Here is a 26,593-nt window from a genome sequence, read left to right on the forward strand (position 1 = left end):
GGAAATGCAAGAAGGGGATTACAGTCTCTCTTCTCACAGGCAATATGAACCTCTGAGGAATTACAACAACAGGGATTCCAAATCCTTTCTCAGTCTGGGTTCAGACCCAACCATTGCTTTTGTTCCAAATCACTCAGGAAAAAGAGAAAATGACCGACTTTCATAAAGAGCATACACATTTAAGAACTTTTGCAATGAGTGTGAGTGATATCCTGCAGTCATTCTGCTACTGTGAACTGTTTCAAAGTGTGACCTCTGTGCATCCATAATTAGTATTTCCCAACTGGATTATGAAATCTAAAATAAGCATCATTATTTGCCTGCGTGTATATCGTAGATATCTTTCTTTTTTAATAATAATCTCACCAATCACCTCATTCATTAATAATTTTGCTATTGCAATTCACAAATTCCTAGTATGACTAATTTTCTTCTTAAGCTAATGATCATTTTGAATAGCAGCTATTCTCATTAGTCTACATTTGTTCACCTTTTGTACGTGGATCAAACTTCCACAGCAATGTCCAAAATAATTTTATTCTCAGAAAACACATGGGAGACTTATCAGGAATATGTGAATATAGCAATCATAAACCAGTTCTATTCAACATGCATGTTTAAAAAAAGGGGTTCTTCATAAGATAACATTAAAATTCATATGACTTTTATCTTTATGTAGATGAAGCTCATGACCAAAACAGTACTAATATGTTTTATTTGCTCACTCTGTCAGCTGCAAATATAAGACAAAGAGAAACACAGTAGAATCTTTCCTGAGCCCATTCTAGTATCGGTTATATTAGTATTAACATATCATGAAGCAGGAGTATAACTTGCAGATTAGAGATACCAAAACGGATTACTTCTAGTCTGAAGTAATACTTTGTGCTAATAAGACCAAATGTCCTATCAACCCAAAGGCTGACACGTTTGCTAGTCCTGCAGCTACCATCTAGAGACTGTCCTTGTTGCCACAATGTAATATGTCCGGAGTTTTAGCAAACAGTAATACTTCATGGGTTTTAGTAAACAGTATACAAGCATATAAAGGAATTTAAACAAGCCACACCGCAGAGCTAAATATAGTTGCTAGCAGAAATTTCTAGAACAGCCCAGGAGGGCTTTTACAAATCAGGACATGAAGAGTCCCTTCAAATTTAAATTTCCCTTGGCCGCTAACTGCTGCTGCATTAGCAAATCTTGTGAACTGAAAAACCCCGCTGAGTTGCCTTGCATACAGCTACAAGACTACTGAAATCCTAAACACAACTGTTAAGAGTCTTTGCAAACTGTATTTTCAAATGTGTCAATTCATTCACATACAGACTACACAGATATGTTATACCTGATCATTAACAACAGATAAAAGCTGATTAAAACATACCTAAAACCAAACACATACAAAACTTGTTAAGTGTTATAAAGGAGAAAAGTGGAAACTGTTTAGAATGAGACAGCTGGAATAATGGTCACAGATTTTAGAAAAGTGGTATATAGCAGCTACTAAACTGAAGACCACAGTCCTCCATTTCTAAGGTAAAATACAACACAGAATCAACTATCACACTGTCTAAATGCTTAACATGAATCTCAACCCACTTTATGCATTCACAAACTCTGTAATCTCTTCAACATCAGAAATGACCACAGGATTACAAATTAGAACTGCAGAGACGAATAAAATTGGAAGGCCAGCTACTCAAAGATGACCACTGAAATAACATCTCAGAGAGGATGGATGAAGAGAGAAATAAAGAGGAGGAAATATTCTACACGAGCTCACTCATCTGTTTCAAATATCAAAATAAGAATCATCTTGACAAAGTTTCAGATATTAAGATGCACTTCTTTTTTGCTAAATTTGGGCTCAGACATTCAGGGGATCTTTGTTTTGCTAAATCAGTTTAACTTAATATTAGTTACCCATTTTCACAAATTTTCATAACTGTCTCCCAGTATAGACTCATCCCAACATCACATCTTCTCATCACTCTTTTAAAACATATGTAATGAAGTGCCCCTTCTATTAAGCAGTAGTACTGCAGTCCTGCTGATGCACAAAAAGTACTGTCTTACCACAGGAAAGCATAAGGTTTCACACAATAAGGGTGACAAGTGTTAAGTCAGCTTATTCAAAAAATCCAACTAACATTCAATTTTACAGTCAGGTATCAGGGGATAACATAAAGGTCAAACATTATCTTAGAAGATCACAAGAGGCCCGTGAAAGATTATTGTTCTTACAATTTCCTAGCTTTGTAAGGTATTTTAAATATGTTTCAATAAACATAAGTCAACTATACCAAAAGCCCCCTTCAATTCTCAAAGGTGTGCATGCTATTACTATCAGGTAGTAGTTATATTGACTTAGAACAATTTCTCACAAGTTTTACAAAGAAATCACAGCTCACAGTGAGGAAAACGCAGTTAACAACAAGGCATTTAATGTTCTATGGAAACTATTCCTATTTTAATCAGAAATCTGAAACCATCACATTATAAGCTAACAATGAAACTAAGTCTTTTAATTCTGTCTCATGGATTCAGCTAAGCCATTATCAATTAAGGATACGGAACATAATTTGTAATTAAGTTTTCCCCTTTAATGTTAAACAGATAAGCCTTTGAACTCAAGGAAAGTGCAAACTAATACAAATCTGCTGTAGGAAGAAATACTACTGTCAGTGTCCTATAGGACTGAAGAGCACACTGTGCATGATCACGCATTTAAATATCTTCCAACAGTATCTCTTTACTAAGGTCAAACTCAGCATCAGTTTAAAAATAGACTGTTCTGAGGGTGAAGGGGATCTTATGCAGACACAAACATCACAGCAGGCCTTCTGGGTGTACAGGATGCTATTATCTTTTGCTTGCTGACAATATACTTCCCTTTATATAGCAGGAGCACACTTCTCTCATTACAGTTGCCCTAGTTCTTGAAACATCAAAGTTATTGTTCTGAGAATGCCACTAATTTGTCCCTTAAAGCTAACATATAAACCAACATATAACATAAGAAATATATTCACTAGCTACCTCTTTTTTGCCTTAAGATATACACTATTAATTACCAAAACCCTAAATGGTATTATGCTATGGATCTTTTAAGGTTTTACCTCTACATTTTTCCCTTGTCCAAATTTTCTTCTTATATACGATGCTTTTTACATTTCATAATGGTAACCATAAAATAAGACACCTGCAATATCAGGGAAAATCTGAGCTGAGTGGCTAGAGAATAGCAGGCTAGATCATTCTGCTCCATATTGGCAGAGGAGACAGGTTACATTCGAATCAATTTAAGTTCTATTTATGAAATAAATTAGAAAGATCCTTGTAGATTCTTCCTACATCAAGTCATTAAATTACAGCCATGACACTTAAATTTATGTATAATCCTTTTCTTTGCTTTCGGTTTTCTATCATATTATCCTTTTGCCTTCATTTTAGGTGTCTTTCATACTTTATTCCTGACACATTTCTCTCCGATTTACAGTCAAAATGTTGACCCTGTCCCCTATGAATAAATCTGGTCAGACTTAATTGAAAATCTAACAAGTCAGCAAACAACTAGTTGTGTACTTTTCCAGGCTCCTCTTATCACTTGGGAACTGCTCTCCACATACATTTGCAAAGTAGTTCCCTTTACTATAATATGTTAAACATGACCCAATGTTCAGCCGTCTGCATGCAGACTGCCACAGACCCCACCGACTGTTTTACCATATATATCTGCCTGAATCTACTCATTGTTTCTGCTTTAGAAAATTTACAATCTAGTTATAAAACCCTAATGAAATCTTACCACTGTCTGTATGTTCAGCTATTAACACAAGAGGCTTCCAGTGCATGACTAGGTGTTTCAGAAGGTGTTGAAAGACAGGTATCAGAACCACATCTACAGAATAAGAGGGTTTTAGGAACTCCACTACTGTGCTGTAAAACAAATAAAAAACATTATAATGCATATTCTAAACACTGTTTCCTTCCAAAGGATATCAAAATTATGTTTCAACAATTTCATGGCTGAAATTCCATTTGATATAGACAAACAGAATAATTCAGGTTTGAAGGCACCTCTGGGAGTCTTCTACTTCAACTGCTGGTCAAAACAGATGCAACTGCAAATCTAGGTCAGGGTGGTTCAGCTTTTATGGCTGCCTTCAAGGATGAAGGTTGCACAGTCTCTCTGACATTATAATGACTTAGTCAGCTACTTGTGTAATTTTTTTCCTTATATCTGGAACTGTGCACCTTGCTGCAACTGTGACCATTGTCTCTCTTCCCTCTGCTATGCACCTCTGAGAAGAATTTGACTCCATTTCTATGGAGCTAATCAACAAATAGACAGTTGAAAACAGCTGTAAGGTCTCCTCCCAGCTAAACAAATATATGCATGTATTTAAAGCTCAATTTTGTTCAGTTGCACTTTCCAGGAGCAGCTGATTGCACATAAAAAACTAATGTTACATTCATGAATACAGTGTAATATAATTTCCCTAGAAAATACAGTGATGATAAGGTTAATTATCATTTTAAACCTGATAATTTGCCATTCCCTTGTTTTTGCCTTTGCTAACAGGCTGAGAAAAAAAAGCCCAGAAAACAAGGCCAAGACTCTGCTTATCACATGCAAAAATATTCACGTCTGCAATATACTCAGCATAGGTCAAGACCCATGGTTTTTCCTCCAACTTCACCAATTAGACTGGAAATAAATATTCTTGATGTGTAAGCAGATTTCACTTTGTCAGCATATGTATAGTTCATTGAAAGATTCCTAGAAGTAACATTCTGCATTTAATATTTATGGTTGCTCATAATACAAATAACTAAACTGGCATAGGGAAAGTTATTACTAAAAGATATGAAGTCAGCTGTCGTGGTATTTAAACTGTAATTTGTCCAAGAACACGCTGTATGAAATATCCCATATCATAAAATATCACCTCAGTATTTTCCACAATGGACACAAAATAAAAGCAGCCTAACTGCACAAAGGCTTAAATGTATTCAGCAATCTTTCTGCATATTTGGAAACTACAGAACCAATCTAATTTGTTTAATAGCTTCTGCCCAGCACTTTAAAAATAAATAAAACAAAAATTATCAAGCTTCATCACTTAAGAAAAATTACTGCATTCTCAGTTTCAGACGTTGCTAAACTGTATTACAACATTCTACATATATTTCTCTGTTAGAGCTTTCACAATATTGGAAGTAACAGAATTTAGCATTGGAATATGCAAGCCTTGATGCTAAGGAATCAGATATCTTTGAAAGAAAATGGTTTCATATGGAGAAGAAAAGGTAAGCTGATCTCCAGAGTTATACTAAAAAGATTTTTCATTACTCCACCTCTTTCAAAATACAGAACTACTACTTCATAATAGAAGCTGATACAGAATCTTTAGACCCAAAATGTGTATTACTCTTGAATCCTCCATGATTCAAGTAAGGCAATAAGAAAAGCAAGAATTTAATCTAGTAAGAGGTTTATCTTAAACAGAATCTACCATTTCATCAATTCAGTACTCAGAATTTCATCACTTCAGTGGAACCTAAGTTTAAGAACTTAGATACATATCTTCTTTAGGAATCATAGTGCATTGGCTTCCTCACAAGTCCTTTACCTTCAAGGGAAGGAAATTACTTTCAACAAACTATCAGTTTATTTTCAGATAACAATATTCTAAAGCTTTGAGTTACCTGATCAGGAGATTGAGTACACATTCAGAAATTATGGTCCATCTAGACTTATAATAATCAAAAAATATACTTGATATTTTTGTGTAAGAATAACCATATGAATAGTCACGATGTTTTTTAACCTGTGCCATCAGAGACATTCAGTCTGAATTTACTTAAGAAGGTGGTGTCTAATCTGAATACCTTATAAAGAATGAGCATTAGGATTCCCTGTTAGTTGCTGAAGCAGCCATATTTCCTGCCTCTTCCAGCAATGAGATTGTGTAGACTATTTCACTGACTTGTAAAAACCTTTCATATCTCTAGGTACCTACAAGCAATGCCAGTGATAAATAACCAGTAATTACTTTTCAGCAGTTGGAAATGTACTGAGAAAAAATATATCAAACATTTCTCTATCAGAGTTGTCAAATTTTCTTTAAGGTTAAAAAAAAAAACAGGGAAAAATATCCTGTTACCATTCTGTATATACATTGAAGCAGGCACTTATATCACTAGATTCTGCTGAAAGGAAATCAAGTTCCTTGCATCTAAATTATTTCTAAAGGGAAAAGTGACATTTTTTTAAAAACAAAGCAGGTTTCAATCTCCTTTTGCTCAACATGACCTTTTCAGGGCAGTCAGGTATCATACCGTAAGGCAGAGTTGGAGGATCAGAGACAGCTTTCTAGCCAATCACATCACTGTAATTTCTGCAATATTTCAAGCAGCTGCCACTTAGACTCAGGATCTCCAAAATACTATGACTGCCCACCATCAGGAAGAGTATAAAAATCTATTCTGTGTTTCCTTTTCTGTTAAATAGAGGCAGGTGAAAGCTATTTCATTTGTTAGAATAAGGTTTTTTCCCCCTTCTCTTCTTCACATGCCTGACCACTAAAAAGTGAAGTAAAAATAAAAGAATCCAATTAATAAATTTATTACTTTTGAGATGGAAAATTACTGTTTACAGTCCTCCTTCAGCAGGACATAGGTCCTCCTTATGCATTAATTAGCTGCTAACACCTTATCTGATCATCTTACAATCTAAACATCACAAGAGAAATGTTTTTTCTCCCATATTTCTTGCTTTCCAGAGCATCAGATGTATATATATACTTGGATTAAACTTCAACTGTAACCTGGTTTTATCATTCAGACCCTAATCTGGCTGAGTTATAACATAACCATAATTTGCAGTTATTCCTGTGTAAATACAGATGGGCCAAGAAGCAAAATACTCAAAACACAGAGCACAGATCAGCAGATGACCAGTACCCTTCCCAGTCAACCAATACCTCTTTCACAAATGTCTTAAGCCATCTAACTGACTTCCTTATCACTAACTTTCTAGAAAAGAAAATCTATTTAATTCTCCATATTGCAATTTAATGACTAAAGCATCTCTAATCCATTACATTCATACACATCACTTTTCTGCCTAAAGATTCAAGCCAGACTATCTCCAGCAATGATTCTTGCAATCAGTCTTGTAAACTTCCTATTCATATCCATAGATTTTAAATAACTATAACTACTACTTCTTTTCTCCACAACTTCTCAGTAGACACAATGTTACAGTAACTGCCTAATTAAACCCATCCTGAAGCACTTCATAATAAAACCAGGGATCAAGTAAGGTATCTGAAAACTTTCTTTAGAAGACGGATTTTACTTACCGTATACACACAAGATGCAAGTCTCTCTTCTACCAACAATATTAACAGACTCATATATAGTACCATATCTACTCTAAAAGTAGACTGCAACATAGATAATAAAAGTAGAACTATATATTTGATTTTTATCAGGAAAAGACATGAAGATAGGGGGTTTAATCCCAGCTAAATGAATAGAATAAGAAAAGATTTTCTGAGGTCACTGAGGCACAGAAAGTAAAGTAATTATTTAGCTTCTGTGTCAGCACAACCTCCTTTGCAGTGTCCTACCTGCCAGGAGACAGATGACTTGGTACAGGGACCTAAGCACAAACAAAAATAGAATAGAAATTGGAAGACTTAAGAAGGTCAAGCACAGGTACTCGAAAAAGATTGTTCAGTATTTCAGTCAGGAAGAAGATCTCTCAAAAATAATGCAAAACCCATTAAATATCCATTCATGTTTCATCTATCAGAATTTAGTAAAAAGTTTTTTCATAATTACAACTGATTCAATAACTGATTCAAATTCAAGGTAGTTCCTTCAGTAAGTAACTTCGTACTGATTTCTACTAGGCTAATCTTACTAATAAAATTCCAATTAGTGATATTTTATGAATAGTATGTATTCACTTTGCACCATTTCAGAACTCTTTAGTTTCCATCAACACAAGAGGGGCACATTCCTTCAAGCTTTGGATTATTCAGATTTGTGTGAATAGGCTGAAACTTGTTGAACCATCACATGAAATCATCGCAGCAATGATCTTTTCCAATTTGCATTGTCAGTGAGGGATACAGAAGCAGAGAAAACCTTATGCACGGTACTTTGATTCTTCCTCTAGAATGTTGATTTGCGCTGGACTTTCTGGAGCTCAAACACATACAAACCGACACAAAAATACTTAGCAGCTACCAAAACTAAAGGAGTTTGCCAAAAGGCCTGAACACACTCTTACAGTCAGAGGAAGCAGTGATAGAAGACACTTTAGAGACTTCATCAAGACAGGAGATATGAAGAATGCTTTTTTAAAAAAACGTCAAGGAATTTTCTATGTAAAATGCTGGTTTTGTACTTAAAGCAATTATGCTTCTATATGAGAACTCACAAGAAGCTGAAAAAATATACATTTACTTCCTTATTATTATAGTTGACCTTTAAAAACATGTCTTTAAGTATACTGCCCATTTTCATTCAGCTATTATAGTTTGAAACTTTAGAAGCATGTTACCATTCAGAATGTACAGAACAAACAGCATGGTTCTCCACATTTTTCCAGAATTACCTTAGCATAGCTATTTTTAATTATTACATATAGGCACACATTCTAAATTAGAAGTGGAAGGACACCTGGCAACCTACCCAGCAAACCAGTTCCTGCTCTCAGTCACATCTTGGAAAATTTGTTCTCTCTATTTACACCAGTAACATAACCTCCAAAGGCTAAAATTAGTATTTGTGAATATTTACAGCCTGGAAAATTGATAATTCAGACTATAAAAACTCTATTTTTACTGCTGTCATTGTCACCACCTTTGTTTAAAGTCTATTAACCAGTCCAAACTTCTATTAATCTAAAAAATAATTTTAAATGTCTGAATTAATACTGTTGCATTTCAAAAGTTTGCAAAAGCTTACTTAAATTTTGTCATCAATAGAATACCCATTTTACATACACATGTTGATTTTGCAATCTTCTACATGTTGCAACAGCTTCTTTTTACATTGAGACAGGAATTTTTGAACAAAAAGAGGGCAAGATTTTACATTCAGGATATAAGGTTTTCAGCAGCGACAAGCAAAATAAATTCTAGATTATAAATCACTCTTCAGCAACATCTTTTTACAACACCACCTGCATTTGTACACAGTAGAAACCAAATTATGTACAGGTAAATTGGCAAAAATATCCATTAATACACTATAGAAGAGCATTAGCAGCAGAAAGTGCAGCTACAGCATATATTCCCGAAGCCCTGCATGAGCTGTACAGCCCACACTGTGATGCATACTGCTAGCGCTACAAAGTTGTTGGCATTCAAACTTAGAGTAAAACCAGCTGGGAGAAGCCTACTCATCCTATAACTTATTCAGCAATATCTGATAAAGTCCTACCTCAACAGAGCTCTTGCAAAACAAAAGGTCCTTTTGACCACAAAAGTTATTTAAAGATTAAGGTTTGTCTGGTAAAAACATTCATCCATTTATCTTTTAAATATGACCTCATGTGCCATATGACTATGCTCTGTCTTTGAAGATAAATAAATGCATTTCCAAAACAAAGAAAATAACACCCTTTCTTTTAGATCTTTTTAGGAGATGCAAAGGTAGTATTCTGGAAAACAGAATAGAATTTATTCAATTTATTGAAAAAATATTCCTGTTCTGATTTTTAATATATCAAGACCCAGTAATATAGCAGTATCTAATTTAAGCACTCAAGCAAGTGATCGAATTAAGAATAACATTAATTTCCCTTAGTTCTCAATCAACTTAAAATTGTGACTTCAGAAGTTACAACATGTAACACTGAGCTCTCTTAATTCTGGTATCAATAAGGATGAGTTCAAGCTAAAAGGAAAAACATTAAATTAAAACAGTTTCTAAAAACCTGAAGTAAGATTTAACTAAACCATGAGTAAACAAATCAGTCATTGTTACCAAATTATTCTTTCAATTGGTTTTATATGACTCTAATTTTGTATTTTTAAGGATTGATGTCATTCTAAATATTATGCCTAAAGCCAGCTATAGGCATGTGTGCACACACAGTGGCTAATTTCACAGCTGTGATTGTGATGCAGTTACATCTACATCAGATGCAAAGGCAGAGATGACAGAGACACGACATCCATTTCATTTCCATAAAGATATAGTCTTCATTTAATACCTTAACCAAGCATAAACTCTACCAAATGCCTGGAGACAGGGCACTCGCTTGTAATCAAAGACATCAAATAACAGAAATCTGTATTTCAGCTTGAACTAGATTGCATGATAGAGGAAAAACTTCTGGATCTGCAGCCAGTATCACAAGCATAATTACAGGCTGATTGATACTCTCTTTGGGTATCCATGGCCACCAAGACTCCTTCTTTGCTCCAGGGTTTGGCTGTTGGACATCTACTTACAATGGAATTCACCAGTTGGGTTCTCAACAACCCCTTTTAAGATTTGTGATAGAAACAGTACTCTTCCAGAACGACACAGTACTTCTGATAGTATGAAAAAAGTAAAGAGCTTGGAAAGCCCAGTCGAGCTGCCATGACTTAGTATCTGACGTCAGCTATTGTTCTGCAAAATACCACCCTCACACAACCTCACAGCTATTTTCTTCTATGACTTGGCAAAGAGGAGACAGTGGATAAATGTTAAGCAGCCAAGCAGGATATGAAAGAAGGTTTACATATCCATCTGCCTATTTCAGTTGCGCAAACACTTTCTTGTCTGAATTTATGACAGGAACAGAAAAAGCAGCAGCTGATGAGAGACGGGCCTTCCCTGCTCATGCCTTGCCTGAATCAGTCAAATCCTCTCTGAGGACCATCGTGTAAAATTCATGCAAATATATAGGATATCTATTCACTAGTGATTTACAGAAATCATAGGTAAAGTATCTAAATGAAAAGAATAAAAATATTAACCCTTTTACAAAATAAAAGCCTCCTGTACCAAAGGTTTTGCCTCAAACAACTCACATGGGTACAAAATCATATCCAAATACTATATCCTTTTAATCTTTACAATATTTATATTGCAATAAGCTAGTAGGTCAAAGCTGCTTCTAAAAAACCCATATTGTGAACTACTCAACAATTCAAAAGTTGTTACTAATATATAAAACATTCTTCAATATTTTCATATCAAAACTATTCAATAGAATACTTTTATTGTTTAAACTTCCTTTGTATTGTTCTCAAAGTGCTTTTTTAATTCTCTAGTCTCAAAATTCAGTGTACTTCTCCAAAGATTAAGAAAAACCTCAGTTCAATGCATAAGTGCAACGTGACCCCTTCCATGTGGATATACCTAAACTCCACCAATAACAGGATTTTTTTTTTCAAAACACAGAAAAACACCACAGTATCTAAGATATTAGCTATTATGCCCAAACATACAACAAAGTGAAAGCAATCGATGCAGATGGCTCAGATGGTGCAATAAACCTTCAAGAAGTACAATAAGAATGAAACCATTCTGTTTTCTGATTAAACAACATGCTCATCTTCTGTTCGGTCTATTACTTGCTAATCAGTTACATTCAGTGTTTTAAACAATCGCCAGAGCATGACTTGGGCAGAGAGATGCATACGCAGGCAGAATCAGATTTTACAAGAAGTCATTAAGTAACCTGAAATTGGAGTCCTTCTGCAATATTAGGTGTTGCAAACATTAATAAATTTATAATTGGAGCTACACCATTTAAAGAAAATTTTATATGCCAGACAATAAGAAGGGACATAAAGTAAATATAAAGGGTTTTTTTTTTAACAAAATAAGACTACATGAGAGAGTTTGCTTTAAGAGCTGGCAGTGAAAATTGTCATACAAATTATCAGTGAAGAGACAGGCAAAAAAATGGGACAATTAGAAGAGATGTACGAAAAAAAGGAAGCCAGATAATACAGCTTCCAAAGACAGTTCTGTTATAGTCTACATATTCTGCATTTCACTTAGAAAACTAAAACCTTAAGCTTAAACTATCCAAGCATGTAGTATGAGTATATGTTAAATCATTGTGTCAGTTACGCACACTTTGACATTCCATTTCTATATTACATTGCGGCTGTAATGGAGTTTCTGTCCTTTCTTGGTCTTGGATATTTTCAGCAGCGAAACACTGCCACCTTTTGGCTTGAAACATAGACCTCCCCCTTACGACTGTAAAACTGGTTTTTTGGGTTTTTTTTTCTTATACATTTGTCCTTTATGGAGATGGTTGAATTCTTGTGATCTTATTTAAAATTTTGTTCGGTAGCCATATTTCTCCAGAAAGTTAGTATTAATTCGTAAAGAAACAGTACTTTTCTCACAAATATGAGTACACTGTCAAACAAATGAAGAAGTGTACTCCATTGAGCCATATAATGTTTTCTCTTATTTTCTCTCACAGGTCTTTTTTCTTAGCAGTTTTTTTTTACAAATATATGCCATACCACATAATATCTCACATTGCATTCCTTTCAAGTAAAAACTTGGTAATATGTTTTTTGAACATCTGAGTTTCAAATCTGATTACAGGAATAACAATGATGCATTATTAAAAATTGCATATTCCTTGTTCATATATATACTTAAAAGTATTCTAGATTAAATACTTATGGTTCAACAGTTGCATAAGCATATATTGAAATGCATGCAAAGTTACTTACACCAATGACACAATGTCCCCACGTTGTACATCATAATTTCGAATACTCCAGTGGTTTAAAAGCACTACATCAGATGCTTGCCTTCCTCCAGGATTCAAAGAAGGCTGAGAGGGAAAAAACCCAGCATTATATCTACATTTCATCTATTAATCGTCCACCTAAGTCTCATTCAATCAACAGGTGAAATCCATTAAAATCAGCAAAAATATACTCACTTACTATAAGAAGACCAAGAATCTGTTGTATTCTAGGAAACATATTTCTTTAAAATGCTATGTTAAATGTCATTAATTTATGGCAACCTGTAGTTCACATCTTTCAGTGCACTACTGCACGCAATTTTAATTACACAGAATACACACTTATGATGAGCCTGATGAAAAGAGGTGATTGCCTTTACTGCATTATCATTCAACTTGTGAACAAAGCAGAACCAAGAACATTAATTCCCAGAAAAAAACAAACTTTCTGCAGGTATCTTATTGCTTATACAAGCATAGCACACTAAACATGAAATACATACTTGTAACAATGCACTTTTTGCAAAGGTAAAAAACAAACCCTACAATTACAGCATATAGTGAAATTGCCAGTAACTGCAGGCCTTACATAACAGGATACAAAGCATGAACTCATTCAGAACCATACAGTAAAATGAGAGTTAACTAATCTCAGCACTAGAAAAAAAAAAGTAATTAATTAGGACAGAGTATTAGGAGGCACATGGAACCACACATAATTATTTTGTGTGATGTAGTACAAACCCAGGGTACCTGGTTAATGCTGGCTCTGAGCTAACCCATCAGAAATGACAGAGGAAGGAAGTAGCCCATCACAGTACTGTCTTAATTGGTTTTTGCAGGGGTTATTTCAATACGAATACTCCTCTTATTAGACAGAAACTATGTAAGAATAATCTAGACTGAAGTCTTTTGATAGCTTTTTTCTCAATAAGCTTTTTCAGACTCTGCAAATACAATTATAGTATCTTCCAGCCGGCCAGCAGATGACCTCTAATTTAGACTGTACAGTTAGGTGACATATTTAATAAAGCAGAGTACTGAGACTAGACAGACCTTCATTTATTGGTATGATAGCTGTAATATTTGCTAAAATTTGATTTTTTTGTAGAAGAGGTTTTTATTGTTCACTTTATGGTATAGCTTGGCCCTCCACATGTACCACCAATCATTCACTTCTGAGATTCTCCTCCCCAGTTTCATTGTACCTATGATGAGCACACCAGTCCAGGTACAGGACTGAAATCAACTGTTCTCAACACAAGTAACTGCAGTGTTAAATTTCATTTTTTTTTTAATTCAGTGAAACTCTGTTTCCTCTCCTGGTTTTGGCCCAAGTCCTACACTTTCCAATACCTTCCAATTAATCTTCACCACTTTTCCTGTCTTTTGATATACATACACAGATATCATTCCATTAGTCTATGGGCCATCCCTCTAAAATGCCCATTGAGTTCATGAATTTGGGCTCCATATGTCTTTCAGGGCAGGAGAGATGTTGTGTGTGGTCTTTGATTGTTGCATGCTGTATCTGGACCTCACAGCTGGTGTGGCCGGTGCTCATGGTCTGCAGGTTGAAGATTTCAATCTCAAGGAAATTACTGGGCACCAGCTGCTGAAGCAAATTCTGGTTCCATTACCACTGCACTTTGTTCAATTACATCAAAGTTCATTCTTTGTTAACCTGAGTGATTCTAACTATAATACTACTGATATGGCATATAGCTACTGTAGCAGTGACAACATACAGTAACAGGCTTATGTAGCAATTAACATCATACAGTTCAAATTATTGGCTATTCTCACTTGAAATCAAACCACCTTGAGGTACGGATTGGACTGATCCATATTTCACTCACCAAGTGCACCGGCTGCTGGGGTGCTAAGAAGACCTGTGTTTCAGTACCAACCACTTCTGAAACAGCTTGAACCCCTTCAGATGCTGCCAGTATCTCTTTTTCAGCGGGAGTATAGTGGGCCTCCCATCCTCTGTATCTCCAAACCCAAAACCTTAGTTGACCTCAAGCCTCCCCTGGTGCTTTCTGGCTCCAGATAGGGTCATTCTCTCCATCTGCTGTGTAGAGTACCTTTTTAACATGTCCTCCTGCCCAGACTGCCTTAAGAGCTATTGTATGAACTATTTCTTATTTAACTTGTTCAAAGTCATGTCCTTGCTCAGGGCCCCACTGAAAATCATTCTTCTTCCAGGACAACTGATACAGTGGGCTTACAATCAGGCTGTAATTTGGAGTACACATTCTCCAAAACTCACCACACCAAAACCCCACACAGAAAGTTTGTGTTTCCTTTTTACTAGTCAGTGGAGACATAGTGGCTATTTTGTTGATCACATCCATTCCCCATATTGTCATTTTATTCCTAAAAGCTCAATCTCCTGTGCAGGTCCCTTGACTTACTCTGTTTTATGGCAAAACCCATTTTCAAAAGAGTTTGGACTGTTTTCTCCCCTTGCTCATAATCTTCTGCTGCTGTACTGCCCCATACAATGATGTCATCAATGTATTATAGGGTGAAACTCCAGAACACCTGCTCAAGTGCAGTCAGGATCAATCCATGACAAATGTTAAGGCTGTGTTTCCATCCCTGGGGCAGTTGACTCCAGGCCTTCAGGTCCCTCAAGTGAAAGCGAACTGTCACCCTGCACTCTGCTACTAAAGGAACAGACAAACATGTTAGCAGTATCAGTTGGGTAATACCATTTGACTGTCTTTGACTAGAGTTAATATTGAAATTCTAGCATATCTAGCACAGCAGCACTTAGTGGCAGCATAACTTCACGCAGGCCACAACAGCCTATTCTTAGTCTCCACTCCATTAGACTTTCACACTGGTCATATCGGACTGTTAAAGGGCAAGCGAGTCTTGCTGATCACTCCTTGGCTCTCCAGTCAACGAATCAGTTCATGGATAGGAACAAGGGAGTTGCAGTTGGTGAACTGGTGCAGTGGCGACTGTCATCCGTTGTTCTTTGACCCTCAGCAACCCTACAACACAAAGGTCCTCCAAGAGACTGGGCAAGGTGGACAGCTGTTTCATTTCTTCTGTCTCCAAGGTAACTATACTGAAAGTCTACCAGTACCCTTTTTGGTCCTTGAAATACCCCATCCTGAGGACGCACAGAGCCTCTGGGACAGTCACAATGGGGTGCTTTTGCCATTTACTCCCAACTAGGCTCACTTCGGCCTCCAATAGTTAGTTACTGGGATGACTCCGTCACTCCAGAATACAAATGGGCTCTGACCTAATATAACTTGATGGCATTAGGGTACACTGTGCCCTGGTATCTACTAAAGCCTTATACTCCTGGAGGTCTGATATACCAGGACATTGAATCCACAAAGTCCAATAAATTTGGTTGTTCCTTTCCTCCACCTGGCTGCAGGCAGGGCCCATCTAGTCCTGGTCATACTATTTGCTACTCAGTTCTTGTAAATACAAATCAGAAGTCCCTTCCATACGACCTGTTAACATCAGCCTTTCTACCCTGTCTGAAGAACTGCCTTCTGGAGACTGGAGCAGTAATTTTCCTGGAAGAATCCCCATCCTTATTTGTGATTTTATTTCCTTGCAACTCACATACCCATGCCTTTAGGGTCGAGGTAGGTTTCCCATCCCACTTCCTCATGTCCTCTCTGTGGTCGTGCAAGGTAAACCACAGGGTGCTCCATAATCTCTACCATTTATATCCTCTCTCTTGAGCAGAGGAATACTTACACCCAATAGCTCCAATACTGGTCTGTTTGGGTAAGTAAGACCTACCGTCTTTTTGTTGCTGGATCTTCTGGGACAGTTCCTCCACAGCTGACACAGGGGAGGAAGAGAGATTTTTTGTATTGCCAGAGTTTGACAGCCAATTAATCCACCAAGTCTTTTTCATAAATTATGATTCAATAACAAAAAAGACAAAAATTATAGAAAGGACTTAATGTAGAAGTCTTAAGACTTAATGTGTTCAGAAACAATGTATTCCCCGTGACATTTTTGCTAGTAGTAAAACCTCAGGTCTAGCAATACAAAAAGACAGCTTCTGAAAAAGTAGTCACAAACAAACTCACAATGACTCTTCTGTAATAAACAAAATAATACAGTGGCTTCTTTCTTCCTCTGTCTTGAAGCATTATAACTTGTTTGCTCAAATTCTCAGCATAATAGCCTGCTGCAAATGAAACACACGGGTCTTAATTTAGAACTGTGTTACAGAAGTCAGGAAATATTCACTCTTTCCAATTACTAACTAATCTAATGCTAAAAGCATGCAAATTGAGATCCCCAGCCATATGATGAAGCCTCACAGGACATGAAGTTCTGTAAGTAGGAGGGTAAAAGCATGCCCTTTTACTATAAATAATGATTAACTTGATAGTTGTTATGCTGCTAGTGAATAACAGAAGGTCACAACTTATTTGCTTACAGCTTGGGGAACAGAAAGAATATTCACAGGAGCTCATGGGCTTAGGTACAGTAATCCTAATAATAAAGTTAGGAGAAACTGCCACAGAATAATTACAACTGCTATTATGCATAATGGAAGAGAACACTCAATAATGTTTGCTGCTGAAACAAGTGTGCTTCATCAGAGATCACTAGTCAAACTACTTGCTATAATCCTTGGTATTGAACTGTTTGCAACAGAATTTGCATATAAAGTTGCACGTACACTGTCATCTTTCATCTCACTTGAAAATAGGCCATTTGATTTAATGAATTCGCAAATTCCTATATCCACGGGGGGTTCTTTTCTCCACATCATTATGTATGAAGAGTTCTTAATACCAGACAAGCAAAGAAACTTAATAGAAAAAAAAAACAAACCAACAAATGAATATCAAGATGTTCATATGAGAACAAACAAGAAGCATCACAAAAAAATTCACAACAGCCAATTAAAAAATCATATTCCCAGTTATTTGCGTCACATTCAATGCTGCAAACAGATTACAACTCACTTGAAGCCCTCTATTAACAAAATGCTAGATGAGCACATCAACCTGCAAGATCACAAGCAACTGAAAGCACCTCATGAGTGGATTAAGAAAACAGTACTTTTGAAAATAAAAAAGAAGATAATGAAACAATTAAAAAAATGTTAAAAGTTATAAATTATGAACTGCAATAGCTCACTGTTATTCCCTACAGGTTAGAGTTAATACTCATATGCACTGAAATCAGCACAAGTGGAACAATTACGACAAGTGGCTGAAGGCACTGTAGAAAATCAGCTTGAGACAATGAAATGTATGAAGTCTGTCTTAATCAACTTTGAATAAATAAAAAAAATTGTATTTTCATTAGAAGCTTTATTCAGAATGCTTTACAGAGTGTCAAAAATTATTAACATTATCAGTGACTGTGAAGCAGCAGTAAGGCTAGTCCAAAACAAAAACAGAAAGGGGGGAGAGACTGAGACAGAAAGAAAGTGATTGCAGGACAATGAGCATGACACAGAGATTTATTCCTTGCTTCTTGTCCAAACTTTAAATTTCAGGCTCAGCAGCAGCCCCAATGATGAGTACACAAAACCAGCTAGATGGCTTAGAAGTCTATTACAACCAAATTATTGGGAATAATACCATGATATTTTCAATCTGAGACAATAAGATATCATTGTAAGCATGCGACTGATGGATGTAAGACTACATGCTGACTGAACTTCACTCTCTCTCGCACACATAGCTTTCAGGTAATATTCAACATAGACCACTCTTCAGACAACCAAACAGCTGAAATTACAAAGTGATGACCAGTACTCCTTCAAGCTACTTTGTAAGACAAGGATATATTTCTTACAATTATGTCCCTGTCAGACTTAGTTAGGTGCCTAATAAATCTGGGAAAGGAAATTAGTATGTTAGTAAAAGCACCAAGAAGTCTTTTTTTCTGTAGTCTGAAGAACATCCATAGGGAGGGAGGGAGGGAGGGAAGGAAGGAAGGAAGGAAGGAAGGAAGGAAGGAAGGAAGGAAGGAAGGAAGGAAGGAAGGAAGGAAGGAAGGAGAAAGAGGGAGAAAGAGAGAGAAAGAGAGAGAAAGAGAGAGAAAGAGAGAGAAAAGTGAGAGAAAAGTGAGAGAGAGAGAAAGAGAAAGAGAAAGAGAAAGAGAAAGAGAAAGAGAAAGAGAAAGAGAAAGAGAAAGAGAAAGAGAAAGAGAAAGAGAAAGAGAAAGAGAAAGAGAAAGAGAAAGAGAAAGAGAGAAAGCGAAAGAGAAAGCGAAAGAGAAAGCGAAAGAGAAAGCGAAAGAGAAAGAGAAGGAGAAAGAGAAGGAGAAGGAGAAAGAGAAAGAGAAAGAGAAAGAGAAAGAGAAAGAGAAAGAGAAAGAGAAAGAGAAAGAGAAAGAGAAAGAGAAAGAGAAAGAGAAAGAGAAAGGGGGGAAGGGAGAGGAAGGAAGAGAGATAAACAAACAACAACATAAAACTATCTTGAATGCTGCATGTGGCTCCAAATTCTGATAAAGGCAAAAAATGAGAAGAAGGAAAATGGGGGAGTCATATTAATCTGACTGATTTTGTACTCATCTAGATGTCGTGTTATGTATTTGAATGTCTCCTGTGTGAAGATAGTAGAAAGAGAATCAAACTGCTTTTCCCAGTGTCTCACTCCTCCTTGGAGTGTAAATTTCCCACTCTGCAATTGTAAGCCAGTTTTGCCTTACAGTTACTACAATACAACTACTAGAAAACAATTAAATCTCTTTGTGAGTCATCAATTTAACCCCAAGAGACAAAAGGTAGCGCTCAAAAAAGAAATCTTTATTTCTAATGACAAGGAAGATTTAATATATTTATCTCTTTACCACTACTTAACTATATATTTTCCTTTATTGAGACAGGATTTTGGGAAGTGGGGTTCTCAAAAGTTTTTGTTTTCACACCATAAAGGTACTTGTTTAACGAAGTTGAAATTAAACTATTCCATACTACAATGTGGTCATCTAATTCCAACTGAGAAGAAGAATTTTTTCCACCTTGCTATTACCATTGGACAGCCACTTTTTAATTTCCTGACAGATAAAATATATTTCCAACAATACCTGCATTGATGCTCCTTCCACTCTGGCTATGCAGGCAACTCTATCCAGGAAAGTCACTGTTACTGGGACAGCAACAAAGAAACCTTTAAAAAAGGCTTTAATGTATTTCTTCCCCAAACTGTGAGCCTGTGCCATAATCTGAAAAATATGAAGCAAATGGAAAAAAAAAAAAAAGTTGTTATAAAACAAATTAGGTAACAACAAGACTGTAGGTATCCAACAAAGCAGAGTTAAGAAAATTAATTCTATTATGTCCTGAGGTCTCCCAATATCCAATGGAAAACATCAACGTGCACATGAAAATAAAAAAAGAAAAGAAATCTTCATCAGAATTTCAAAGTCTGCTCTACAGAACAGAGTTTGATACTTAGCATTTACCCTTTAGCTAATCTGACCATTTACTGTGATCCTTTTCTGGCAGAAGTACTTGATAAAAATGACTCAAAGATAACAGTTCAGCTAGGCAAGAAGCAAAATGATATGACCAGACAAAATCTAATTATGTCTTTCTTGGAAAAAAAAAAAACAAAAACAAACAGAAGGGGAAAAAAAAAACCCTAAAAAATCTCACAAGCCAACAAAGACAGCATCAACTAGACTGAACCTAGACTTAACTAACCGATTACAGAGCATTCAGTTGGAGTTTATAACCAAAATTCTATAAATTCTATAAATCATTTTCTCTCCATACCCTAGTAATAGTTAATTTGCAACCCCCAAAGACAGACCGTATTAGGTAAGGAAAACCTGAGTATCTGCTTACTTTCTTAAGTAGTTTCACACATAAAAATACACAAATGCATGATTTCCACACTTGGCGGTAACTGCAAACATGTAAAATTTGTCACTTATATCACAGAGATACACAGCAACACAATGACTCCTTGTTCACTACTACATCACAAAGTTAAAAGTGTATTGGCAAAACGGGCAGCTAAGTAATGACACTATTCCACCCCAACTCACCTTTTATTATGCTATGTCCCATCTATTCATTTAACCTCTGAAAAGCAAGCTGAATATCCAGGTACTGCTGCAAAGGTACAGACCTATTTTTAGTAATTGCACTTCCTTTCTAAGAAATGTTGTCCCTCGCCTGTTGGCAAATCCAACTTAAACTGTTGTTTCCACCTAATGAATCCCTGGTAGATCCTGCACAAGACCGGTTTGTGGAGTCCATGAGCCCTCTATCACATCCAAACTCCAACAAACAGTAATAGAAGGGTGAAACAGGCTGTGCCCTGAACTTTGGAGTGTTTAGTGTGTCCATATTTAAGAATATAGTATTGTTTTTCAAGCAAAATCATGGAAAACATTAATATATACAGTTTAATTTAGCCCTTTTACAAAGAGAATATTTAGAATTTCACAATATAATCATTTTTTCATTGTTACATTTTCAGAAATAAGGAAGTGATTACCAATTTGTATGCAAAATACAAATTTAAATCACTCTGATGAAATATTAGTGAAAGCAGTATTTCTGTCACAGATATGGCTTCTTAAATCTATAAACCATTAGACTTAAGAGAGAAGACCCCGTTCTACAAAGTAAACTATCAGCATAGTCTTCATTAAAACTCTCCATAGATACTAAAAGCTTCGCAATAACAAGATTTGTCTTCTAAAAGACAGGAACATCTTTACGATTACTTCTGACATTCACCTTCACAAGATTTTAGATCTCTTTTTTTAAAGAAGTGGACATAGGTGGAAATACTTTGCCATCTATAACTCTTGCTCATAACACAAGTTTAAGTAGAATAATGCCTGTAATTCATGATATTTTCTTTCTGCACATTTCATGAAAATATATTCAATTTGTATCAACAGCTTTCACAAAGAATTTGAAATGGGTTGCAAAACAGAACAAAAACCTCATCAATTCAAGACAGATGTTAAAATGCTTTACTTTCAGCTTACCATTTAAGAACTCATTATTGGAATCAATCCACCAAAAGAATCTATAGCCTTAGGCAGCACAGGTTTACCTTTAGAATTATTCCACATAAAACTAGAATGTCTAAAAGTCAGGGTTTTGTCTACTGTTTAACAAACCATACCATTTCATACATCTTAAACCCCTTCTTTCAACCTGCTGATTCTGAACTTCGCCTCTCAAGTCTTCTGGATGGAATGCTACTCCTCTGCTATGATGTCTGGTGTGTCTCAGCCCTCTTCCACTCCAACACCAGTATACAATTTTGAGATCTTGCACACAAACATACCTACTATGCTCTCTTCAGCCAGTCTTTGAGCTGAAAGACATTGCTTGACAGATGTACCATAATATTACTAATTTAGGATTAAAAAAAAAAATAAGAAATAAGATAAATTTACTGACCTTTTTAATTCCTCATAGTCAAACCTATTTTTCATTAATAATGAAGCAGGATGTTTCACTCATCCTTTCTACTAAATCCATTGACAAAACTTGTTATAAACATCTTGCAAAAGCCCCATGTTGGCATCTACAGAAAAATCTAGTATCTGAAGAAAAGTAATTGATCATACAATCCACAGGAGACCAACCATATGCTCCTGCAACTACAAGCTAATTAATAGTAACACAGAATCTAGCAGCCAAGTTAAAATAGTTAAGACAAAATGCTACATCTCTGTACATCACTTGCCCAAGGCAACACTGGCAGAATTAAGCAGCTGTGGACAAAGCTGGGAGCTCAGGTCCTACTTTTGTGGATTTGGACACATACATTATCACAAGGCATAGTATGAATAAAGACGAGGGGGAAAACACCTACAAGAAATCTATCTGCAAAGCCACCAAAGCCAACAACAGTTGTTGTGCTTAAGGACTTTTCTACTTGTCCTAAATTTAGTTATTTATTTATCTTCCTTCCCTTCCTCCCTCCACTAAGCAACTGATCAAATGACCAGTTTTATCTTCCATCCACACCAAGATGAATCCTTCATTTCCAGTCACACACTACATTCTGAAAGTTTCCGAATTTCTTCCATTAACACAAGAGCAAGAACTTATTACATGTCAGTATCTTATTGAACAGCCTGCACATCTTTGCCAGGTCTATTTCATAAGCTTTCCCCTTCAAAAACTACAGACAAGCATTTGCCACTGGATAAGTATACGCACGTGCAGAGATGCCATGCAACTGTTGACACAATAATTCCATCATCCAGCTACCAGGATACGGAAGGTTACCCATCACTCTTTCAGTAAGAGGAGATTCAAATTCTCTTGCATTGCCACAGGGGATGAGTTTGAAAGTAGGGAGCAGAAAGCCAATTTGCAGCATTATCCCCTAGCAGTAATTATACACCAGAATGAATAATCCTTAACTGATAAACACTGTTAAATTAAAATGTGCAGTGTTTTCTTTTCTAATACTTTGGTGGTTCCAGGAGCAAGGAAGGGAAAAAGGTAATGATAAGCATTTACTGTAGTCACAAGAAAAACTTTAAGGTAGTAAAGGGTAGACACAACAAAGACCCTTACATGTTTTTCAAAAACCAATATATTTTCCAGTTGAAGTATTTGCTCAAAAATAAAGAAACCATTAGATAGCCATCACTCCTGGAGATAATATTCTGCTGTTAGACCTTATATTTTGTAACTCAAATGTGCTCTAATTGACTAGTTAGAAAACATTCAGTTTGAGAAAATCTGTGAAAACCACTGAAGGAAATAGAAATATTGCCGTAACTTTCTAATACTTCAATTTGATACATTTTTCTCTATATTATAGAAAAATACATTTATAATATAGAAATATTATAATTTGCACTTATATTTTATATATTTTATATTTATATTTGCTATATCAACTTAAGGAATGGGTTCTTTAAAAAAATACATAAATGTCATGTGTGCCCATCATTTATACATGAAAATTTTGATGTTTAAAAGTGAATTACACATTTTAGCAAGCTGGAAATTAAGTGGTTCCAATTCTCTAATCTACCTTATTTTTAGAATCTGAGGTTACTAAGTTACTTCTAATGCTCCTTTAAGTAACAGTTTACTAGTTTTCTTGAAGAATAACACCAATGAATAGTCAACTTTCCAACAGCTTTAAATTTAATTATACAGAATCTGAATAAGTGTTAGACATTAACAGTCAACAAAAAGGAGCCAACAAAAAGGATAAGAAGCTAATTATTTCATAGGCATATAAAGATACACTAACAAATTTGAAAAACATAACACTATTTCCTAATACATAAAGAAATATAAAAGTTCCTAATTGTATATATGCCTTAAAAAAATGTAGAATCATCCAAGTAATAAATCAGTAAGTAACAGTTATTTCAAGTGCTTTCTAAAAATACCATCTCTGCAAAGTATCAATGTTTCATGATACTGAGTAGAACTCCGTTACATGAAACTTCAAGATTTCTGAAATATATGTAGATTTTAAGACCATCACATTTCCAGAGTAAAATTCTGAAATCCATTGCCGTGACTGGTTTATGCTGACAGTTAAATATACAGCAGGTTTAAATGTATGTTAGTGGAGCAAGCAAAGGATTCTTCACTGAAAAAAAATATTTTCTGGATCTCTGCCCAGTCAGTGACACCTTGAATAAAATCAACAAATCACAACACTTAAAAGATGGCACAACAAAATCAAACAGATAAAAAACATACTAAAAATAATTTAGGGATGCATACATTTATCAGTACATATAAATTATCTTTGGTTTAGGAAAACAAAAAACAAAAAAAAACCAACACAGAATAATTCAGTAGAACTGACAAACTTCAAAGTAACAACCTTGAAAACTTGTTTGAAATGTCAACGTGGACAAGAAAAATCCAAGTCTAAAAATGCTGTCATATAGCAGGTCAGAGCATTAAGAATTTCACATTGTGCAGCTCAGAGATTAAGGCAGATGGAGCACAGCATTATCTGGACTGAAGTATTTGGTGCACAAAAGGTCCAGGGATTATAATGAGCCTCTCGTGGGTACTACAACATATGGAGCAGAGATGCTATTTAGATAGCTCTCTATGTATGAGATGTTTATTTTTTCTTACACTTGCCTGCACACTAGAAGACACTGTTTATCAAACAGCCTGCAGAAACTCATCAAGTAACATTCAGAAAGCCCCAGGTTACAATACATTTGCAAATCTAGGTACTTAAAAATTACCCACAGAAGTATGATACAAAAAAATAGTTGTAAAAACAAGGCATTACCACTCATCCACAAAGGAAATAAAATGGCCCCTGATGTGCTTCTACAAGAAGGCATATGAGAGAACATGAAGGAGGGAATTACAACCTATATGCAAAACATCTACCCAGCCAAGACTGCTACGTTAGTTTGAAATGATCTGCTTGATCAAGTTCAGAAATTAATAACTTTACTAGTACTTTACAGTTTCATAAGTCACAGAAACAACCAACTTCTCTGCGAATCATAATTTGTATTTTTCTACAAATCAATGACATCACACGAGAGCTCAGGCACATCTGGTTTGAAAACAAGGAAAACTCATAACAGAAAATACCAAAAAACATGAGTGAGCCCAATTCTGTTGCATCCTACAAAATATAAAACCGAGCACAAAAGTTTTTGTTTTAATTACGACTGGTACAATTTGAAGACAAGGGTATAGCTGGTCTAACAACTGTCATGAACAGGATGCTGCTCAGAAATTGTGTGAACTTCTTAACATGTGTTTTTCCTACAATCTTTCTTGATACAAGGCCAGAACAAACTACTGCCACGCAGCCTGACCCTAATTTCTCATTGCACTTGTCCCTTTCAATAACTTTTACATTACAGTAATTTTTGTAAGGGTACAAGTACACCGACTTTTTAGCAGGCTAACTGAATTCATATAAATTTAGTCAAGTACAGGTTGATGCACACAGATATGATGGTGATGACTGCCACAGAGAATTGTAATAGATTAGCCCACATGATTTTTCAGTTAAAAATAATCAAAATAGACCAGCCCATTTAAGTGTTCATTTAAAAATATTGCCTAGTTCCAGAAGGAGCTCTCATTTTTTCCTTTGACAAAGAGAACTCTGTCCTTGTATTATTTCACCATAGTGGTGAAATCTCCAATCCATTGATGTATTTATACTCTACGCACAGGTCTTCCTCACTGTATTCCTCCATCACATTAATCTCCCTGTACCTCTTTGGCACACATTAAAGAATACTACTCTCTCACAAGTTTGGAAATGTCACAGATCATGGACATGACTGTTTCTAACTGTATTACTGAAGCAGCAAATCCTAACGTAATCAGCATTTTCAGTAACTATGCATGTATGGTCTCTAATGCTCTGCTATTCTGTTTCTACAAGGTTAATAGTTTTGTCCTGACATCTAGATGTTTTGCTTGGTCCAAATCTAAAGCAGTAGATTTTGCTAGCTTCAGCTCCACGATCTATCGTTTTCTTATGCCTTAGCTTGAATTAAAGCAACTCCCACATAACAGCTCCCATCACAATGAAACATGCAGATTTTTTTCCCAACACACCACAATACAAAAAAAACAACAATAAAAATCCAGTTTTATAATCTTCTCAGAACTATAACATACACAGCAGTTCCCAGAAGGAGACAAAAATTGATTAACACAATGAACCTTCAGCTTACAAACAAAAAAGCTTAAACCACAACCATCAGAAACCTGATGTTACAGGTTTCTGTGTCACAACTGGGGAAAAAAGTCAGTTTAATGTGGAAATTATTATTCTTTTAATCTAATATTACTACATCCCACCACCAGGATCTATCCCATGCATAAAGGCTCAGCCCATTGCTTATTCTTGCCAAGTAATTTTGTGTTTCAAGGACACAAAT

General features: G+C 35.6%; 1 protein-coding gene across 1 annotated transcript in view; it reads right to left on the minus strand.

Moving 5' to 3' along the window:
* Window positions 1–26,593, minus strand: part of IMMP2L (inner mitochondrial membrane peptidase subunit 2) — a 446,080-nt gene that overhangs the window by 412,533 nt on the left and 6,954 nt on the right. The window contains exons 2-3 of the mRNA XM_054088177.1: window positions 19,787–19,924; window positions 12,723–12,826 (exon numbers count right to left, since the gene is read on the minus strand). Coding sequence (XP_053944152.1) covers window positions 12,723–12,826; window positions 19,787–19,921 — 239 coding nt within the window. The 5' untranslated portion in view covers window positions 19,922–19,924. The remainder of the gene's footprint in view (window positions 1–12,722; window positions 12,827–19,786; window positions 19,925–26,593) is intronic.

The sequence above is a fragment of the Cuculus canorus genome, chromosome 1, assembly GCF_017976375.1.
Source record: "Cuculus canorus isolate bCucCan1 chromosome 1, bCucCan1.pri, whole genome shotgun sequence".
NCBI lineage: Eukaryota > Metazoa > Chordata > Aves > Cuculiformes > Cuculidae > Cuculus > Cuculus canorus.